Below are 20416 nucleotides of genomic sequence, written 5' to 3'. Positions count from 1 at the left end.
GCAGAGCAGAAAAGCAGAATCTGGATCCTCACAGGCCCCTGCTGCAACATCCACAGCAGAGCCTGGCTGGATCCCCATCCACCTCCATGGCTCCTTTTAATTAGCTGCCACCATCAAAGAGGTGCTTGGAATTAAACAGCACTGTGCCATGAGGTGCTGGAGAAAACCAACCAGCTGTGTTGGGAGGTCACTGCATCCTCCACTGGAATGGGTTGGGAGGGACAGGGCTCCTCCAGCAGCTCAGGTTTGGGGTGACAAAAATGGGGCATTTCTGCAGGGCTTGGAGCACCCCCTCACAGGGAGGCAGGTGGAGGCTGGAATTAAGTCAGAATCAGCCTTTGCAGTGATGATCAGGCAGAATTCAGGGTGAAAGCTGCTCCTGACACCATGAGAGCAGAATCCCCGAGCCAGAGGCTGCACCAGAGCCATCAGCTCGGGTTTTCTCAGAGCCCTCTGAAGCAGGCAGTGCCTCACATCCCATCTGACAGTGATGGATGCGCTGGGAACGGAGCAGTTTTTTCTCCTGAGAAGCTCTTTTGACAAGTATGATCTTATCAAAGTTTGGAGCTTTTCATTACACTGCTTTTTTTTTCCCCCTTTTTTTTTAACTCCTGCCTTCAAGCCAGGCTCTGTCCTCTGTGCACAGGCAGCGAGCAGCTGCAATTCCCTCTGGCACCAATTCCTGGCTGAGGCTCCCGTGGAGCTCAGGGCACCCAGGTGCCCCCCACACAACCCCAGGGGGAGAGCAGAGCTGTGATTAACACACAAACAGCTCTAGAAAAGTGCAAAATACAGGGGTGACATCACACAGGCTCAGAGAGGGGGAAATAGCAGCATTTTGGGGTTGGGGGAACAGGCACAAAGGGACAGGGAGCCATCCCAGCACCCCCTCCCAGGCCAGCTCACCAGCAGCTCCAGCATTTTATTGGGCTTTTTATTGAAATAAAGCTTGTCCAGAAGCTGGAGGCACCCAGCACCTCTCTGCCTCCTTTCCCCATTTCCCAAAAAAGAGACAGGTCTGGACCCTCCTCTCGTGATCCAGCAGCCAAGAAGCACAGCCAGCCCCAATCCAAGAGGAAAACACTTGGAATGCCTGGGCCAGAGACAGGAACAGCAGCAGCCAAGGCACCAAACTGCCCCAAAAAGGCCCAGCCCAGGCTCTGGGAGCAGCCACACATGGCTGTGCCACCCCAAGGACAGGCTGGAGCCTGGAGAGGAGCCCTCCCCACAAGGCAGAGCTGCTTTTGTTGGTCTCTGTTAATCCTTCAGGTTGGAAAAGCCCTCTGAGATGCTGCAGTCCACCCCTTAACCCAGCAATGCCACCATGTCCCCAAGTGCCACACCTGCACAATTTTTAAACAAACCCCTCCAGGCAGGGGGACTCCAGTGCTTCCCTGGCAGCCTGAAGGTGCAGGAAGCCCTGGGAAATCTCTCCTCTGCTCCATCCTCACAGCTTGGGAAGGGAAAACGAGGAGGAATCAGCTCTTTCCACCCCAAAGCTGCCCCGGGGATGTGCCCCCTGTCCCATCCCCTCTTCCACAGTTTGCAGCTGCCTGGAATCTCCAGGGATGCCTGCAGAGGAAGGACACCAAGCCCTGAGCTCTCCCAGAGGGTTTGGCCACCCAAAACCTTCCCTGGCACCTCCTGAAACCAAGTCACCAAGAGACAGCAAACGCCGAGTGCAAAACCAGGGTTTTTTATTAGAAATCTCCTCGTATAAAAATGATCATGCTCTACACAGTCATCGAATAATTCATAAACATCCAGGCACTGAACTTTGTTTTTTTGTGAGTTTTTGTTTTTTGACTGGTCAGTACATAAAGCAGACATATTTCAATCCATATGGTCATCACATACATTAAGGAACCACCTATAGAAATCAGCACTTTGAACACAGTCTAGGTTTTATTTTATTTTATTTTGCTGTCCTTTTTTTTTTAAATGTAAATTTTAAGTATTTTTATTTATTTTTCCTTTTTGCAACATATAGAATTTGGTAGGATATGGGGAAGAGAGTGAAGAGGGACGGAGGAAGACAGGAACGAAAGAAAACGGAGGATTAAAAAAAAAAATAAAAAAGAGAAAACAGAAGGTTCTGCACAACCACAAACAATCTCACAAATTCCAGAAAAGGGAAAATGCTGGGGCTCTTATTTATTTTTTCCTCCTTTTTTTTTTTTTTGCCAAAATACAGGGAAAAAAACAAACCCAAAGACTTGCTGAAGTCCGTGCCCTCTTGCCCGTGCTCCGCCGTCCCTCCGTGGGAGCCATGCATCGCCACCGTGGGCGCTGGAAGAGTTTTAGTGTTTCTTTATGGATTTTTTTTTGCTGCTGTTGATGGCATTTTCCCCCAGGCGTGTCCCCTGGCTGCCACCTGCCTGTCCCTGCGAGGAGCTCGGCTCCCTCCCGCTCCTGGAGCTAAATGGCGTGGTTGCTGTAGCTGACGTAGGTCTGCTTGGTGGCCAGTGCTGGAAGGAGACACAGAGCTCACGTGGGTCATCAGCAGAGGCCACCTTCCCCTCCTGGCTCCTGTCCCACCCCCCAGGACATCGTGCCAGGAGGTGCCAGCAGGGATGTGGCAGGGTTTGCTCAGGGGTCTGGGCAGTGCTGGCGCTTGGGGTCCTTCCCTGAGCCCCACAGCAGGTGTGGGTGCTCCTGAAGGACACTTCACCCCAAAGAGAGCCCCCAGGATGTGCCATGAGCAGTGGGAATGTGGTCTCAGGCTCCCCTCCACTCCCCTCAGCAACCTCCTATAGACAGACCCTTCCCAAAGCTCAGCTTGTCCCAGCCAGCCCTGCCTGGGACAAATCGTGGGGTCCCAGGGGGTTTTGGGGTCCCAGCTGGGTGTCCCACATCCCTGGGTACCATTCCACAGCAGCTGGGAGTGGAGCAGCAGGGCACAAAACCACCCTGGCTGTCCCCTCACCCAGAGGGTGCCACAGGGACACAATCCTGCTGCCACCCCCAGCTTCTCCAGCCCTCAGACACACCAGGAGAGGAGGCAGCGATGGCTCCAAAGCCACCACACGTCCCAGGGTGACACAGCAAAAGCCACAGAGCAATGAACCTTCCCACTGCCCTCGGTGGGGACAAGGCTCTGCCAAGACCCCCACGAGGTCCCCAGGTCCCACGGGGTCAGCAGGCACAGGGACACCCTCCCTCCAAGGGCACGGGCAGGCGCTGGCACAGATGGCACAGCCTGGGACACCCTGAGCAGCACAAAGGTGTCCCCAACAGGGAGGGGACGCCAGCAGCTCGTGGTGCCTGGCTGGCAGCGGAACCTTGCTGCAGGTCTCCAACTGGTGTTCCCAGATAACAATTAGATAGAGCAGAAGGAATTGGAGCTGACAGAGCTATTTGTTAGCTGCGATGTTTTCGTAGCTGATCTGCCCGTATCAAAGCCCTGTGAATTATTTATTCTGTTGTTTATTTAAGGATACGTGACCCGGCAGTGACAGAGTGAAAAATGTCCCCTCGGCGCTGCGCCGACGTCCCCAGCACTGCTGCCGTGCCCGTCCCCTCCTGGGCACCACGGGAGCTGCCAGCCCTGCTCACTGCGAGCTCCCCCAGCCCTTTGGAGCCGGGGATGTGCAGATGGAGCTCAGCTCTCCCCGTTCCCGTTCATGATCCCCGGAGGATCCCGCTGGGAGCGCCTGCGGGAGCCGCCTCACCTTGAGTTTCCAGGTTCTCGCAGAGCTCCGACTTGGCCTCTCCGTTGGGGCGGAAGCCTCCCTTCTGAGAGAACTTGTTGGACATGGTGGCCGCTGTCACCACCGCCTTGAGGCTCCTCTTGCGCTTGGGGACGTTCTGCTCCGGGTGGAAGAGGATGATGTACACCTTGGGCATGTAGAGCATGCCCAGGGACACCGAGGCACTCAGACTCACCGAGATGGTGAGCGTCGTGGTCTGGATGTACATCTGCAAGACACAAGGCCACCAGCTGAGAGCCCAAAGGCCCTGTGGGATCCAAAAGGGAAAGGGGGAAACGAGGGAAAGTTGGGGTTAAATGACAGGAGTGGGGAGGCAGTGCTGGAATGTCGGCAGTGCTGGTGTTCAAGGTGAGGTTTGATGCTCCGCCAGCCTCGGGGCAGGAGCTGCAAGGCTGGTGCTGGGCACAGCAAGGACACCTGACACCAGGGCACGCCCCACCGCCCTTCTCCCTTCAACAGGTAATTCCCATTCCCCAGCTCACTCCTGGGCTCTTGTCATGGCAGTCACATATTACACACCGACGCCGCCTTTTTGCAGTCAAAACTAATTTCACGCTCACTGTCCAGGACTAACAGTGACAGATGTTTTGCAAAATGAAAGCCCATTAATCTGACTGTAGAATAATCCATTTTTCTATGGAGAGCAGTTGGCAGGCTCCTCTCAAGCCGGGGCATCTGAAGCAGGTGGCAACTGGAAGCAGAGACCCCCCTCCCTCTGCCCATCCCACCTCTCGGGGAGGCCAGGAGGACAAGTCCCTGCTCCATGGGCATCCCTGCTCTGCCAGCATCTGGCTCCTTCCTCTCCAGCATCCCCTTCTCCACCAGGCAGTTCTGAGGCTCTGGGGAGGAGCAGGGAGGGGGCTCTGGGTCTCCAGGTGCCTTTGCACACACCTGTGTGCAGGTCACCCTCAAGGCTTTAGAAGGAGCCTTAAAGCAGTTCCTGAGCTTCACCTGATTCAGTGTCATGGGGTTCTCCTGCAGGTGTTTCACAGGTGGGATTTCATGCCCTCTGAGAAGGAGCCAGGGAAGCCTGGGGGCCGCAGCAGCAGCCAGAGCAGGCTCCCCATGTCCCCAGGGGCACACATTTCACCCGAGGGTTTCTGAAGTGAAAAGGTGATGGAGAGCACACGTGAGGCAGAATCTCTGCACAGCTCCCAAGAGTGAGAGCTGGTGGGACACAGCTGCTCCAGGACCCCCCAGGACCCACAGATCCCATCTGTGACCCTGCAAAGCCAACCAGCACCTGGCTCAGAGCCCAGAGCGCTCCGACTCAGCCCCAGAGGGAAAATGCCACCAAGCTGGTTCTGAGTCAACTGAAAAACTTTGGTTTGTCCCCAGAATAAAACCTCCTGCTGTCACACGCGCCGGTTTGTTTGTTCCACCTTCTCTCTCTAGGCAGTTTTTGGAAATAAAAATGTCATTTCATCAAGCAAAGTCAAAACACATCTCTGTGCCAGAATATGTGCGCTTTTTTATTTCTTCCTTTTTTTTTTTTTTTAATCCACTCCAACTCTCCAAACTCTGTCACGGGTGTCCTGGACTGGCCAGGAATGAGGGAAACACTGGGACCCCAACTCCAGGCACCCCAAGCCCTGCCTGGGAACCAGCACAGGGTGACCCCAGTGGGGCACGGCTCAGCTCAGCACCCTCATCTCCCTGGCTCCCTGCCTTCCCTTGCCAGCCCAGCAATTTCCATATTTTGTGCCTCTGCAGAGAGTCCCCCTTCCCTTTGCCTTGGAGCTTGGGGGCGTTTCAGCGAGGAGGGAGAGAGCAGCTGAGCCAAGCTGAGCCGAGCTGAGCCGAGGTGAGCTGAGCTGGGCTCAGCCATCTCCGTGCGTGCTCCCCCCTCGCTCCTGGGCTGGTTCTCCCAGTGTTTCCAGGGACTCCCCTGTGCTGAGACCCCGCTGGCCCCAGCCCAAGCTCCCCACCCCACTCTGTACCTCCTGCAGCACTTTTGGGGTCCCCCAGGGCCACTGTGGCCACCTTCCCCCCGTGCTGGGTTTGCAGGAAGCGTTTTCCTGCCCGCTCCAGCCCCCGCAGCCGTGTCTCGCCGCAGCAAACCCCTCACCAGCTCAGACAGGAATATTTTTAGCCTGGAGCCTCCACACAGCCGTGAAGCTCTGCTCAGTTAACCTTTTGCCACTGCAAAAAATGACCATTTCTCACAGTTTCACTTCCCACTCTCTTAATTGGCTTCCAGCCCAGAACCCCGCTTTGCCCCTCCGTTAACGACACTGGAGCTTCCTCCGGAGCCCTGGGAGGTGTGAGCTGTGCTCATTGAGGAACTTCCAGCTCCTGCTGCCTCGTGGGCTGGATCAAAGAGCACAGGCAGCCCTGGCTCAGGGCAATGACGCTGAGGGACAGCACTAACCTAAAATGACTCCACAGCAGCCCCCAAACCCACGCTGTGCTCAGCTTTGCTGAGCCTGAGTGAGCCTGTCCTGCCCGAGGGAGCAGCCCAGGCTTGTGCCTGTCCCACAGCCAATCTCTGCATTAATGGGAAGCTGTCCCCACTCTAAATCCATACCTGGCCCCTCTGCAAGGGGTTTTGCACCGTCGTGGGGAAGAACAAACCTGCTCAGCACTCCGAACACCACGGGACAGTCCCTCTCACTCCTTCCCTTCTCTCTTTTCCCTGGCTAAAAGCGAATGTGATAAACAGGGAAGCAGACAATGACTCCACTGTTCTGCTGCCACCTTATCAGCGCAGGAAATTGTCTCTTTCTTTAGATGCTCTGTTATTGCTATTTCTGTAATCCGCCGGGATCGGCGGGGATGAGAGGCTCTGTTCAGAAAAGGCTTGGGGGACTTGTTACAATAATGTGCCACCTCCATGCAAAGTTGTGGGCACGAGGTAAAGCAAATAAAAGTAAAAACGGGGATTGCAATCCAACTCCTCCAGACCACGAGACAGCCTTTGCTGCAGCCCTGCAGCCTCAGCTGGGGTCAGGGCAGAAGTGCCAGGGGTTCACGGGTGTGGGTTTGCCCTGTGGCATGCTCAGGACCTCAGCCATGAGAGAACAGCCAGACAACACTCCTGGATTTCCTGTTCCCAAGGTTGCAGACACTCCACAGAGCCAAAGAGGCCCTCAGTCCCAGCAGCAGCGGGGTGAAGGGGATGGGATCCCTGCCCACAGTGAGCTGGGGGTGCCCCTGGAGCATCCCCAGAGCACCACGTGGGTGATGCCAAGGCCAGTGCCCCCAGCTGTGACCCCAAGGACACCCTCAGAGCCACACTCCCCGTGCAGCCTGTGCAACAGCTCCTTTTCCACCTTTTTCTCCCCAGGAGTGCAAACCAACAACTAAAGCACTGAGGGAGCCCCAGTCACCTGCTGCTCCCTCCAGCCTCATCATCTGAGCACATCCATCATCCCTCAGCTGTGGCTCAGGGATGCTCAGATTCCCATGGCCTGGGGACAGTCAGAGCCCATTCCCACGGCCTGGGGACACTCAGAGCCCATTCCCACGGCCTGGGGACACTCAGAGCCCATTCCCACGGCCTGGGGACACTCAGAGCCCATTCCCACGGCCTGGGGACACTCAGAGCCCATTCCCACATTGGCAGAGCAGAGCTCCAACCTGGAATCCCGACACTCAGAGCCCATTCCCACGGCCTGGGGACACTCAGAGCCCATTCCCACATTGGCAGAGCAGAGCTCCAACCTGGAATCCCAAATCCCCTCGAGGGATGGCTCAACAGGCTCGAGGCGGGGCCGGGCTGTGAGACAGAGCTCCGAGTCCGAGGGGAGTTGGGAACATCACTTTTTCCGCCTCTAATCAGCTTGTTAGCAGCCTAATAACAGAGCAGGCCTGTGCATTACAACCCCCAACGAGAGGCACAGCTTATTGTGGAGCCGCTGCCTGACAGGCAGCGTTCAGCAGCCCTAAATTATCCCGTGACAAGCTGCAGTGAAGAGGTGAGCAACCTTGCGCATAATCTACAATCATTATCATTTCCATCTTTATTACCCACAGTATGCCAAGCACATTAAGGAGGCTTTCAGGGAGCTTTTGTTTTGCAATAATTTCTTTAAAAACCTGCTTTCTTGTTAGTATCTCCCCTGCCATCTCATCAAAATGGAAATGTTGCAAAAGGCTCCATTTATTTCCTTTAATTCTCCTTCACACTTGCAGCCAGAGAAGGCCTGGTGGGACTTTCTGGTTGAGCCAAGGTCAGAGGTGGCTGGGCAGACGCAGCTTCCTCGAGGGATGGATGCTCTCAGAAGAGATGCTCCAGGACACGACCAACTCAGCAAAAGCTCCCTCAGCAAACCTTTGCAACAGGTGTGTCCTAAAGCCATGGTGTCAGCAGCACGGGGACACAGGGGATCCAGAGAGGGATCCGGGTGCTGGGACACCCCAGGGATTTCCAGGGAACAGCAGCTCCAAGGTTTGTTCATCAGAGCAGCGCTGGGCTGGCAGGCGGGAGCTGTTTGCGTTCGACAGAAACGCGGTGATTCCTGTTTTGGCTGGCAGGCAAAGGGATTTGGGTCTCATTCATGAGATTTTTATTCTTTGTTCTTAATCCCTCGCACTTGAGCACGGAGCCTCATCCAGGCTGGCCTCGGTCCCATGGGAACTCAGCACTGGGAACAGGGGCCAGCTGGGCAGCACTGGGTCCCTTTCCATGCAGAAATTGTGCCCACGACACCCAGGACATGCCCTGGGGGCTCATCCTCCCCCAGCCCACGCAGCAGCAGCCTGTGCTGCCCACTGCCCCCACCCACGAGGGGCCGTGGGGCCAAAAGAGCATGGAAAACTTCCCACCCTAATTCCCAAGCTGACCACGCTGCAGGGAAGTTCTCCTCTTGCTCAAGACACCACAGCCTCTCGCAGCCCTGCACACCGGACACCAGCCAGGCCTCTCCCCTCCTCCCTTACCTTTTCCGCCGACTGTGACGTCCCAAAAAATATCGGGATGAAGGCTAACCACACAATGCAAGTCGTGTACATGGTGAACCCAATGGGCTTGGCTTCGTTAAAGGTCTCCGGGACCCCGCGGGTCTTAATGGCGTACACAGTGCAGGTGACCATGAGGAGCATGCTGTACCCGAGCAAACAGATGAGGGACAGGTCCGAAATGTCACATTTGAGGATGCCCCGGGCAAAGTGGGGGTTTGTAGTCCGCTGGTCCTCGTAGTCAATGACAGAGTGGGACGGGTCCACGATGAACCAGATGCAGACGCCGACGAGCTGCAGGGAGATGAGGCTGAAGGTGATGACCAGCTGCGAGGCGGGGCTGATGAAGCGCGGCGCGCTCACCGACTTCTTGCCCTGCTCGAAGATGCGGTAGATGCGGTTGGTCTTGGTGAGCAGCGCGGCGTAGCTGATGCTCATGCCCAGCCCCAGGAAGATGCGCCGCAGGGAGCAGGTGCTGAGGTCGGGCTCGGCGATCATCAGGAAGGTGGTGGCGTAGCAGAGGAAGATGCCCGTGAGCAGGACGTAGCTGAGCTCCCGCCCCGACGCCTTGACGATGGGCGTGTCGTTGTAGCGCACGAAGGTGATCACCACAAACAGGGTGGCGATGATGCCCACGATGGCGATGAACACGGGCACCACGGCCCAGGGCGAGCTCCACTCCAGCTTGATGATGGGGATGGGTGTGCAGCTGGTGTGGTTCTCGTTGGGCCGCTCGTTGAAGTGGCAGCGCTTGCAGTGGAACTCGTCCAGCTGGTACTGGTAGCCGTCGCAGCGCTCGCAGTGCCAGCAGCAGGGGATGCCCTTCACCAGCTTCTTCCTCTCGCCCGGCTTGCAGGGCAGGCTGCAGATGGAGCTGGGCTGCTGGCTCCCGCCCCCTGGCCACAGCATGTTCTCCACCTGTGGGGCAGATGGCACCAGCCATGCTGAGGGCACAGCGGGCACCTGCCGGGCACGCCTGGGCACAGGGGATGATGCCCTGCCCTGCTTGGATCTGGACCCTCAACCCATCAGCACATCCCATAGTGGGTCCCAGCCCAACCTGGCATGGGGCCAGGGAGGTGGTGAAGCTCTGCATTGGCCTTTTGGGAACATTCAACAAGAACCCAAAATGAAGCCCCTCTTTCCCTGAGGAAACCCCATCTGCTGTGGTCTGGCTCCTGTCTCCTGTCCCATACCCAGAGCCCCTAGGGTGTGGTCACACGTGCTGAAGCACAGGTGTGTACCTGGGGGACACCTTCCCCTCTGCCCCCACCACCTCTGGCTGCCTGGCTTTGCACCCAGGGGCTCCCAGACTCGACGTGGTGAGAAGAGAAACCTGCAGGACCTTCCCCTTGGACCATACCCTTACCTTGAGGTGCAGGTGGTCTGTCCACTGCCCGATGACTTTGTACTCAGGGGTGGAGTTCCTGATCTGGTACTGGTAGATGTCGTAACGCCCCGGAGCATCTCCGTTCTCATTGAATGTCACAGGAGTCCCAGCAATGCCTGTGGGAAAGGGGGGGCTCAGCACCCACAGCACCCCCAGCACCCCCACCCTGCTGATGGGGTCCAAGGGGGTTCTGGATTGATGCTCCCCCCTCGCTGCTTCTTCTAAGAAAGGGGGAAAAGCAGCTTTAAAAGTTAAATCAAGTGAATTCTGGAGATAAACACTAATGAAAGGAAGGAAGAGAAGAATCAAGCAAGAGGAGAAAATAAATAAAAGAGACACTGTGGAGGAGATGAGAGGGTGGAGATAAATAGAAATAATAAGGGGACCAGACAGAAAATGTTTATTAAGGAGAAAGGGCAGAGGAAAAGATGCGCTTCCAGAGGAGATCTGAGACAGACAAGGGCAGAGCAGCAGGAGGCAGTGGGATCTCTGCCAGCTGGGAGAGAGGAGCTGGCAGGGGGAGAGGCTGGGCAGGACAGCAGGTGAGGGCAGGGTGAGGGCAGAATGGCAGGTGAAGGCAGGGTGAGGGTGGGATTGCTGCCAGATTTACACTCCAAAGGCTCCCAGGAGATGTGGAAGCTCAGACCTCCTCGCCTGCTGATCTGCTGCCCTCCCTCCACGCTGCATTCACACCGCAGCAGCTGCCAAATGGTACCACAAATAAACTGTGGGTGCTGCTGTGTGACCCACACTGGGGACAACCAGAGCAACAAGGGGACGAGCAGAGACCCCAGGGCCGCTCCTGCCACCGCCCCGGGGCACAGCAGACCTGAGAAGTTGACGTTGCGGATGTACTTGAGCAGCTCCACGCCGTCCACCGGGTCCATGCTGGGGCACAGCCCCACCTTGCCGGGGCACAGCTTCTTGTGCATGTTGTGCAGGGCGTGTCCCATGGCGTAGACAGCGTCGATGACGAACTGCACCTTCCCCTCCTGCTCGTAGGAGGAGTCCTGGCCGATCCTCTCCCGGTCTGTGGGGACAGGGGAAGGGTTTTCCACCTCCTGTGCCCCAGCCATCCCCCTCCAGGATGTGTCTGCTGCACCCAAACCCTTGCCAATGAGCCCACCCTGGACTGGAGCAGCTGGAACTTCCAACCCCACTCCCAATCCTGCACACACAGCCAAGGAACATTCCCAGGGGAATTTCCAGCCAACCTCCTCACTGGGAGGTTCTGAAAATGTGGGTGCTGCACCCTGCTGTGCTTCCAAGAGCCCTCAGGATGTCACGTCCCTGTGCCATGGGACATCCCTGAACTCCCAGGTCCCCAACAGGATGGAGGCTGGGCTGCGACCGACATCCCACCCTCACCCCTGCATGTTTCATCCCTCCTTCATCTCCCTGGAGTTTCCACCAGCTCAGGCTCCAGCAGTGGTGTCAAGGACCGCCCAGGAAGCATCCATCACTGCCTGCCTGTCCCCATCTCACTCCCAAAGCCTCCTGTCACCCCACTCCCCTCGTCACCCCCTGCCACCTCCCTGCCTTGCTGACCCCACAGCCTCCCCGGCTGGCAGGATCCTGCAAGGATCTGGCAATTACCAGTGACAGCTGCCTTCCCCCCTGTCATAACCGCCCTTAATGGGACCACAAACATGTTAATCACTTAGCAGAAGACACCGATTAACGCAGCACACTGTTAATTACAGCTAAGAGAGCGAGTCCCAAGGGGCACCACGGCTATGGAGAGCCCCGGCCTCTGCCCCTCCATCCCTGCCCCGAGGCATGGCCAGGCATCCTGCCAGGCCTCCGGTGGGAAGGAGGGTTTGTCAGGGAGGCGAGGGCACCACCTCCCTACTCTGGAGAGGCAGCACATCCTAGAAAGCCACGCCAGGGTGCCCAAAATAAACTCCAGCTCCACCACGTAGGGATGTGTCCTGATGCGAGGTGGGATTCACAGGGACTGCAGGGGACCAAGCACCAGGTGCTAACCTTCCTTCCCTGCTGTGGGGGAGTGGGATGAAGCTCCACTGAGAGGGGACAGCCCCGTGAGCCGTGCTGGAGGTCCCTGTGCTGGGACCTGTGCCACTGACATGACACTAAAGCGAACTGATAACGAACTGACCGACAGGGAAAGATGGTATCAGGGAGGTGAATTCATAGCCCATCCTTTAAAGTTATAAAAACGCTTTTGGAATGTGGAGATTACTCATGCAAAGCCCGGCAGGTGATCCCTCCTTCCACATTATTGACAGGAGCCATTAATCTTCTCCCTCAACTTCAGGCCCTTCCCCATATTCATCTCCGAATGCACAGACAGGCCACTCTGTCTTGTCAAGATAATTACCCATTAAAAGAGGAGCTGTAATAGACTGTCCAGGGAGCTGAGCCCATGGGGATGTCACAGCCCTGCCACCATCCACAGCACCGTCCTGCCCAGGGCACACACAGGACCTGGGGCTGGTCCCTTAAGCTCCTCAGCTTCCCTCAGTCACCTCATCCCCGCACGCATCCCAAAATCCAACCTGCCGCAATAGCACAGGCTGTGGAGGCTGCATTTTCATCCCTGTGCCAAGGCAGATAAGGAGACATCCCTGGGGCTGTCCCTCTGTCTGTCAGCACCTTGTCCCCGGCCCCAGCTGCTTTTTTCCAGATGGGAATTAGGCTGGTGCACAGAGGGGCAATGTGGAGCAGACAGCCGAGGCTTGTTCCCAACCTGGAGACAATAAATCTCTGCCAAGCACCAATAGATGAGGGCCACGGAAGGGAGGTGACCTGCTGATTATAATAGCAGGGTCGTGCATCGTTCTACAGGGCTGGTAATTAATTTTCAAGAGCATGACGAGGCTCGGCGGCCCCCTCGGAGGAGGACGCAGCTCTTCCCCAGAGGAGGATGAGACGGGATCAGAATCAATTCCCAGCACACCACTGGTCCTTCCTTTTGGAAGGACTTAGTCAAAATCACTCCCAGCACATCTGTGGGGAGCTGGGGACGGAGAATCTCCAAATCTCGTGGGTGCTGGTGGCAGCACCCAGCACCCCTTGCTGTGTTTTTGGGCTGGGTGAGCCCATCCAGGAGCAGGGATGGTCCCTCCATGTGGAAGGCTTGTGGCAAACATCTGATGGGTGCTAGGGCTGGTCTCAGGAGTAACACAGGCAGCTGCCATCAGGAATTCCACCAGCTCAGCCCTTACTTCCTTCCAGCCCCCCCATCCAGGAATGGGAGCCAGGAACTGTCTGGTTCAGAGTAGGATACTTCAGTTTGGGTTTTTGGGGTGGAATAAACTAACCAAGCTGGCATTTCTTGGCCATGCTGGGCTCTACCCAAACCTGAGGGAAACAGCCCCAAACTGGGCATTTGCACCAGCCCTGCAAGGCAGGAGCTCGTGGATCTGCAGGGGCAGGTGATTTGCTTCACCAGGCGTTAGCTCCCAGCTCTATCTGCCAAGCAATCACTCGGGAGATGGTTTATTTGCTGACAAATTCCGATGATTTACAGACAGCTCCTAGGACATTTGCCACATCGTAGTTTCAGCTGCTTCCACTGACACCTTGGCCCTGAAATATCACCTGTTTAAAAGCTACATCACAGTGGAGATGAGGAGATCAGCACTCACAGGGCCTGCTCATGCATCTCCTGGGGCCGAGGGTTGCGTGATGCTCTGGAGAAGAATGAGGAGCTCTTGTCTACCCAAGGCCATGGCCACAAGCCAGTTTCATTGCATGCCCTTGCTGCTTGTTCAGCTCCCACCCACCCAGATCACCAGCTGAACCCTTGGGGAATGCCTGCAAGGACAGGGATGGGGAAGCACCATCTCACTCATCCTCAGTGGTGAAAGCAGGGGGAAAACAAAACCTTCACCATCCAACTTCGCAGGCACAGCCAGGCCCCTCTGTCTGACAGCACACGATGGCTTCCAGAGACACCCCTCCCAAGGGGACAAAGGGACGCGCCAATGTCCCCAAGTCCTGCCACGTCGCAGCCCGCGAGCCACGGCGCCGTCATCTGTCTTCAGGCGGTGCCAGGCAGGCAGTAAATCTCTCCCATCTCTCAGTAAACATGTCACCTCCCCGAGCCTCCAACCATCACCTGACAGCAGCGCTGTCAGCAAGACAGATCCCCGGGCTGCCTTGTTTACTGCACTCGTCCCCAAAGCCTCTTTTGGCTGGAAACGACTCAAAATGCACGCTGGGGCTCGAGGAAGGAGCTGGGAACCTGCAGTCGGGATCCCCACCAGGATCAGAAAAACTCCATGCTCACAAGGAGAACCACACCCCCTCCCGTGAGCCCCCACCCTGCCACAGCAGCCCCCCAGCTCTTACTGGTGCATTTCTTGATGTTGCTGCCCTTCCTCAGTGCGTGCCGGCTCAGCTTGCAGTGGAAATTCTCCTCCCAGAACTCGGCAAACCAGATGTTCCTGCGGTTGTTGTCCAGGGTCCTGCTGGAGAAGTAGCGGTCGAAACCTGCCCGGGGAGAAAGTGGATGGAGGGGATAAATCCTAAGGATGACAGAGAGATGCATCACACACTCCCAAATTCCCCAGGCAGAGGGGAAGGGAGCTGTTGTGAGTGACGGGGACACACCAGAGTGTGGTGGGATTGTGTCCGAAGCGTCACTTGTGTAGAGGTGCAAGTGGAAAAGCCACTCAGGGAAGATCCTCTGCAAAGCAGAGACTTTCTGGGATTTGGAGAGCAACAGGAAATGCCTCTCTAAGTACATTGGTGATAAAAGGAGAGTAGGGAACACATGGCATATGGAAAATAAGGAGGCGACTGGTGGGCAAATCAGGAGGTCTTTAAAATCCCTTCCAACCCAAAGGGTGGTGATTCCACAGTGGTTTCACAGCCAAAACCTGCAGTTAAGGAGGACAATCTCACCTCTGACTGAGACCCTCTTGGGCAGGATGGTGACAGAGCCCTCGGCCACCTCCTCCAGGTGCAGGACGGGGGCAATTTTGGAGCCCCAGCTGTCCGAGCCCATCCAGATGAAGTGCCCCGTCTGGTTCGCCCTCTTGGCCGCCTCCAGCACCCTTCTGTGGAAAGAAGCAGCAGAGGCTGGGCCACCAACTCCTTGTCTGGCCCCAGGGCAGTGGGGACACTGGCACAGTGCTGGTGGCATCTCCTGCTCCAGACACAAGTTTGGCACCCAGCACAGCCCAGTGTACACGGACACACAAAATCCAGCGGTGCCTCTCAGCTCCTGCACACTCTGTCCTCCCAGCCCAGGCACACAGGCTGCTTCTCCCACTTCATTTGCATATTTGCTGACTGGTAATTGAATTTCTCCTTAATTACCCAACATTAAGAAAGAAAAAAAAAAAAGGAAAAGAATCAGGTTATGCCGCAGCAGGCAGGGAAAGCAGCAGCGTGGAGAGCACGTGCCCCCAGCATGGCCAGCCCCAGGAGAGGAGCAGCCAGTGCTGCCAGTGCCCAGCATGGAGTTAAACTGGGCTCTGCTGGGCTCAGCTGGGCTCTGCTGGGGCAGAGATGCCATTGGTCCTGCTGAGCATCCCTCCTGGTGCCAGACACTCCTGCACCTTCCTCCAGTGCCAGCCAGGCCAGGCACTCGGTGGGAGGATGGGAACGGAGGATCTGACCTGGATCTGACCCTGTGGGCTCTGTCTCCTGGGGCTCGCTGTCCCCTCGGGGGCTCCTGTGGGTCCCCAGCCATGTGGGAGCAGAGCCCAGGGCAGCTCCATCTCCCCGTGCAGAGCCAAGGCAGGTTGTGACTCAGCCCCCGCGTCGGAGCTGATCATTTCAAGTCCAGATGGTGTTTGAAACGTGTAATAAGGGAAAAAACCCCATAGAAATCCAGCAGAGTGCAGACGAGATGGGAAGAGGCAGGCAGGCAGTGGGAGCTGTGCAGGCTGCTCCGTGCTCACCCCAGACTGCCCTGGGCTCTGGGCACATCCCTCCCCAGGACAGTCACAGCCCCTGTCCCACTCTGTGACAGCAGCACCTCCAGCTGCCCCTGGTCCCTGTGCGGGGCAGGATCTCCCCAGGGCAAATCCAGGAAATTCCCATGGGATCAGTGATTTGCACCCGAAGAATTCCAGCTACAACCATCCCAGTCTGTCCTTCTATCTTCCAGGCTCCACAATGCAGGGTCAGGATCATGGAGAACCCCAGTCCTGGGCTCAAGGAGGCTGCAGAACCCCCTGCCCAGAGCTGCAATCCCATTTGGATGTTTCCAGAACCCTGCTAACAGGACCTGCCATTTATCCTGCAAGGTAATTCCCTTTTCCCTCTCACCCCCACCCGATGTCAGCTCTACAGACATTTCTATTAAGGAAGGAAAAAAGAAACTGGGAGAGTTTGCACATCTGATGTAAACTGATTTAAACTTGCAGTTTACCCACATTTACATAATGTTTGCTGATTAATAAATTAGACACTTAGGAAATCAGGGGTAGCTCCATGTGAATCACTCTGCTCCGTAAACAACGATGTTGCAGCCGCCGCTTCGCCTGCAGAGCAGCTCATCACCCTCAAGTGCAGCCACATCCCCGGCCCTGCTGGGCACAGAGTGCTGGGGAAGTCCCCAAAAGGTCCCTGAAAGGTCCCCCAGATCTGTTCCTCTGCCATGCTGGGGCTGCTCTGCAAAGCAGAACCAGTGCCTGGGTCCTGCCCTGCCCAGCTGGGAGCAGTCCTTGCGCGGTGTGAAGCAGCAGCTCATGACATCCAGAGCTGCCAAAACTGATGGAAAATTGGATTTTCCTCCCTTGGGCTCTGTGTGGCTGTGGTTGGATGGCAGCCACTTGCCAGGTGGCCGCTCTGAGTGGGTCCCCACTGCAGACACATCCCAGTGCATCCCTGCCCAGGCCCCCCTCCACACCTGATATCGTCCTCGTTGGCAAAGATGATGACGGCGCGGGCGTGGGAGGTCTCCAGGAGCCGGCGGATGATCTTGTCAAACTCCCCCGGCTTGGGCTCCCTCGGGATCTTCACGGACTGGGCCACGCAGACCCCGCCTGTGGCAGAGAGAGCCCTGGCACTGAGACACCCCACGAGTCCCTGTCCCCTGGGGATGGCCCCTCTCGCAGGGCTCCTCAGCCCAACAGGCCAAGCTGGGTCTCTCCAGTGCTCCCACTGAGGGGTTGAGCACTTCACCACCTCCTCAGGCCAGACCTCCTGGCCACCACCCAACCCCCTGGGACATGACCCCCAGCCCTTCCCTGACCCCTCCTCTCCCAGGTCACTCCCTTCACCCCTCCTCTTCTCCCAGCTCAGCCCTTCTGCACCATATTCCCTCCCACCCTGTATCTCCACAGCTCCTCTCTGCCTCCCACCCGCTCCTCTGGTACCTGTCACCTTCAGCCAGCACCACATCACACTCCAAATGTCCCCAGGACAGAGACACAGTCCCATCCCAGCAGCTCAGTGAGGATTTTCCAGCCAATTCCAAGCAGGAGGCCCTCCCCAGCCCAGGAATTGCAAAGGGTTCTGCACACAGAATGGTCAAACTCTGGCAAAACCATCCCATGGGAAGAGCAGACAAGCCCTTCACCACTGAGCAGCCAGACCCTGCAGAGGGGTTTGCTCCCATCCCTATGGCACTGGCCAAGTTCCAGACCAGCTTTCCAAGAAGCCATTGCAAAAGCAGGTAATTAAAATTAAAAGAGACAATTGGAAGAGCCCCCACACTTCACTGCTGGGCTCCCAACCTCCAGCTCCGAAAAGCCAGAGCCCTCCTGCTCCTGCATTTCTGCAGATGCCAATAAAGAGAGAGATGGGAGAGAGAATTAAACATTGTGGGACCTTCTGGATGTAATTGATGGTCTCAATTTGCATAGTAAATGACACGGCTGATGCCTCCTGCCACTAACAGATCGCAGCTTAAGCAAAGGTCAGCGTAATTACCACCTGGGGCTGGAAGAGACTCCCAGAGCATGGACCTGGAGAGCAGCAGGACAGGACAGGGTGGGGACAGGCTCCAGGAGACTTCACTCCCTACTGGAGCAGCAGGAAAACTGGGAAAATTTGGCCCCTTGCAGCCAAAACCCAAGAGAAGGGCGATGTGCTGGGTGCTGAGCAGGCAAGGAGAGCTGCAGGGATGGGGCACAGCATCCCCACCTGAGCTCACTGGCCGGGGCTTTCCAGGGGTTTTTTGGGGGTTTATTTTCCTGTGGTAAGAAATTGGGCCAATTTGCTGCTTGTTTCCCATATGGGGAGCCAGATGGATGGAGAGGAGGGAGTTGGATAAACAGACAGATCAGCCAGGCGAGGCGGGCAGCAGCCGGCAGCGCCAGCAGGACAGGAATGTCCCAGCCTGGGGACACTCACCCTGGCCACCACAGAGCTCCCAGCCAGGCCAGGGTGTCACAGCACACTGCCAGGGGCCACCGTGCAGCTTAATTACAGTTTCCATGGCAATCAATGGAGAAAATCCAAGAAAAGCAGCAGTTTGCAAACACTGAGAGCCTTCCAAAAGCCTGGCAGAGCCAGGCAGGAGCGTGCACAAGCCAGTGGCAGCTGGGGGCTGGCATGGGCACACACCTGAGTGCCACCAGGCACTCGTGCTAGGGAACAGCTCCCTGCACACATGGCAGAGGAGATGGGCCCATAAATAAACAAGAGGTTAAATCGATGGCAGTTCAGAAATGACCGTGATGTTACTCGGCTGCTTCGTTAAATCAAACTAACGAGGAACACAGCTCCTCCAGGTGACAGCCTGCAGGGCCGGGGAGCCCCTGCTTCCCACAGCAGATGCTGACAATGTTTTTATCTCCTTAATTAATGAAAATGTAATCACCAACAGCAAGAAGTCCAGGGTGTCAGGGGGGCAGTGGCTGTGTGGTTTGGGAAGGGGATTTTGCCAAGTGATGCTCCCACTGTCTTTGCACAAAAATCCATTTAGTCAAAACACTCCTCTAAAGCCAGAAATCAAAGTGAGGAGGTGGCAGCGATGGCAAGGAGGCAACCACTCTCTCTACTCCAGTAGGATGGCACAGCACTGCTCCCTGACTTGGGACAAGGTGTGACTCTGGGAGAAGGCAGCAGCTGAGGCATGGGGACCTCACTCTTCCTCCTCCAGCTTGGGAAAGGACCAGAGAGGAGTGGGAATATTGGGGATGGGGGGAACATCCCACAGGCAGCTGATGGGAGGCAGTTTGGGACCAGGCAGTCAGAGGATGCTCAGAGGATATCCCGTGAGTTTTGTCACTGGTGCCACAGGACACAGGGCAAAAAACAGCCTGGAAAACCCAGCCTGAGCCTACTTCCAAACCTCCCCTTGCAACGCTGGCTGTGCCATCCTCAGGCATGCAGCCGTATCCCTCCGGTCCCAGTGGGATCTCACCTCCCAGGGCCGCAGGGACTCTGCTGGTAACGCCTGTTGTCAAACACGGGTCAGGGTTTAATCTCCACCATTATTGCTCGGTGGGAGCGCAGCCACTCCGGCTTCCCCTCTTGATTGCCGGTGCTTAATTAGCTCCTGGCTCAGGGGGTTCTGCCAGCGCTCCCGCAGAGCCTGCCAAGCCTGCAGCAAGCAGGGAGCTGGCTAAGGGGGTAAAGCAGGGACTGGCTCAGCCGTGCAGAACAGCAATGTGGATGTTCCCCCACACCCCGGGCAGTCCTGGGCACCCCAGGGAGGGATCAGGCTCTGCACAGCCCGGCAGCAATGGCATTCCCACTCCCGGCTCCCCTCCTAACTCCAGCCTTCCCATGAGATTCCCGATTCACTGGAGCTGCTTCCTTGCCCCGGGACGCATTGTTTGTGCCACTTCAAAGCCTCCAGGAAGCAAATGATCACAGAAGGAGCCGTCAGGGCCCTCTCCTGCACGTGGTGAGACCAAAAGGCTGAGCTCAAAGCCCCTGCCTCAAGATTTGGGAGTGGCTTTTTGGGGGCAACCTCCTGGTGCAGCCACCGCGAGTAATGAACCCGGCTGGAACCAGAAAGAGACAGCCAGGGATGTCACATGGGGATGAGCAAACGCATCACAAATATAAATCAGGCTCTTAACTAAAAATATGGAAAACTTAGTGAAGGATGAAACAATAGAGGGGGGGAAATGGCACTAAAATTGATCCAGGTACGTGACTAAGGAGTTGGGATGGGAATATTCCCCTCTTCCCAGACCCAAGGTGTGGCACAGGCCAGCTCCATCACACAAACATCCATCCCAGCCCTCATCTCCAAGGGCTTGGAGACAGCAGAGACCTCAGTGACACAGAGCCAGAGGGTCCTGGGTGGGTCTGTCCAACCACCAAAGTGAGGCCACAGGTCAGGGGCGTGGGGAAATGCTGGATAGAGGGGCTGGAGGTGGGGACACCAGGGACACCCCAATGCTGGCCCTGCCATCCAGCTGACAGCCACTGCCAGTGCAGGATGCTCTGGGGGAGTAGGATGGATACTGGGAGCAGAATGCACTTAAAACACTTTAAAATGGCTGAAGAAAATGCATCCTTTGCAGAGTGAACATCT

At 56.6% G+C, this 20416-nt stretch overlaps 1 protein-coding gene across 2 annotated transcripts in view; it reads right to left on the bottom strand.

The window, feature by feature from the left end:
- Positions 1-1752: 1752 nt before the first annotated feature.
- Positions 1753-20416, bottom strand: part of GRM4 (glutamate metabotropic receptor 4) — a 34540-nt gene continuing 15876 nt past the window's right edge. For both annotated transcript variants that reach the window (XM_041467849.1, XM_041467840.1), the window contains exons 4-11: positions 16829-16964; positions 14872-15026; positions 14317-14457; positions 10829-11029; positions 9979-10115; positions 8592-9527; positions 3672-3918; positions 1753-2468 (exon numbers count right to left, since the gene is read on the bottom strand). In XM_041467849.1, coding sequence (XP_041323783.1) covers positions 2419-2468; positions 3672-3918; positions 8592-9527; positions 9979-10115; positions 10829-11029; positions 14317-14457; positions 14872-15026; positions 16829-16964 — 2003 coding nt within the window. In that variant the 3' untranslated portion in view covers positions 1753-2418. The remainder of the gene's footprint in view (positions 2469-3671; positions 3919-8591; positions 9528-9978; positions 10116-10828; positions 11030-14316; positions 14458-14871; positions 15027-16828; positions 16965-20416) is intronic.

The sequence above is a fragment of the Pyrgilauda ruficollis genome, unplaced genomic scaffold, assembly GCF_017590135.1.
Source record: "Pyrgilauda ruficollis isolate IOZ18807 unplaced genomic scaffold, ASM1759013v1 scaffold100, whole genome shotgun sequence".
Classification (NCBI taxonomy): domain Eukaryota; kingdom Metazoa; phylum Chordata; class Aves; order Passeriformes; family Passeridae; genus Pyrgilauda; species Pyrgilauda ruficollis.
The sequence above is the reverse complement of the archived record's forward strand: the minus strand, read 5'-3'. Positions and strand labels throughout refer to the sequence as shown.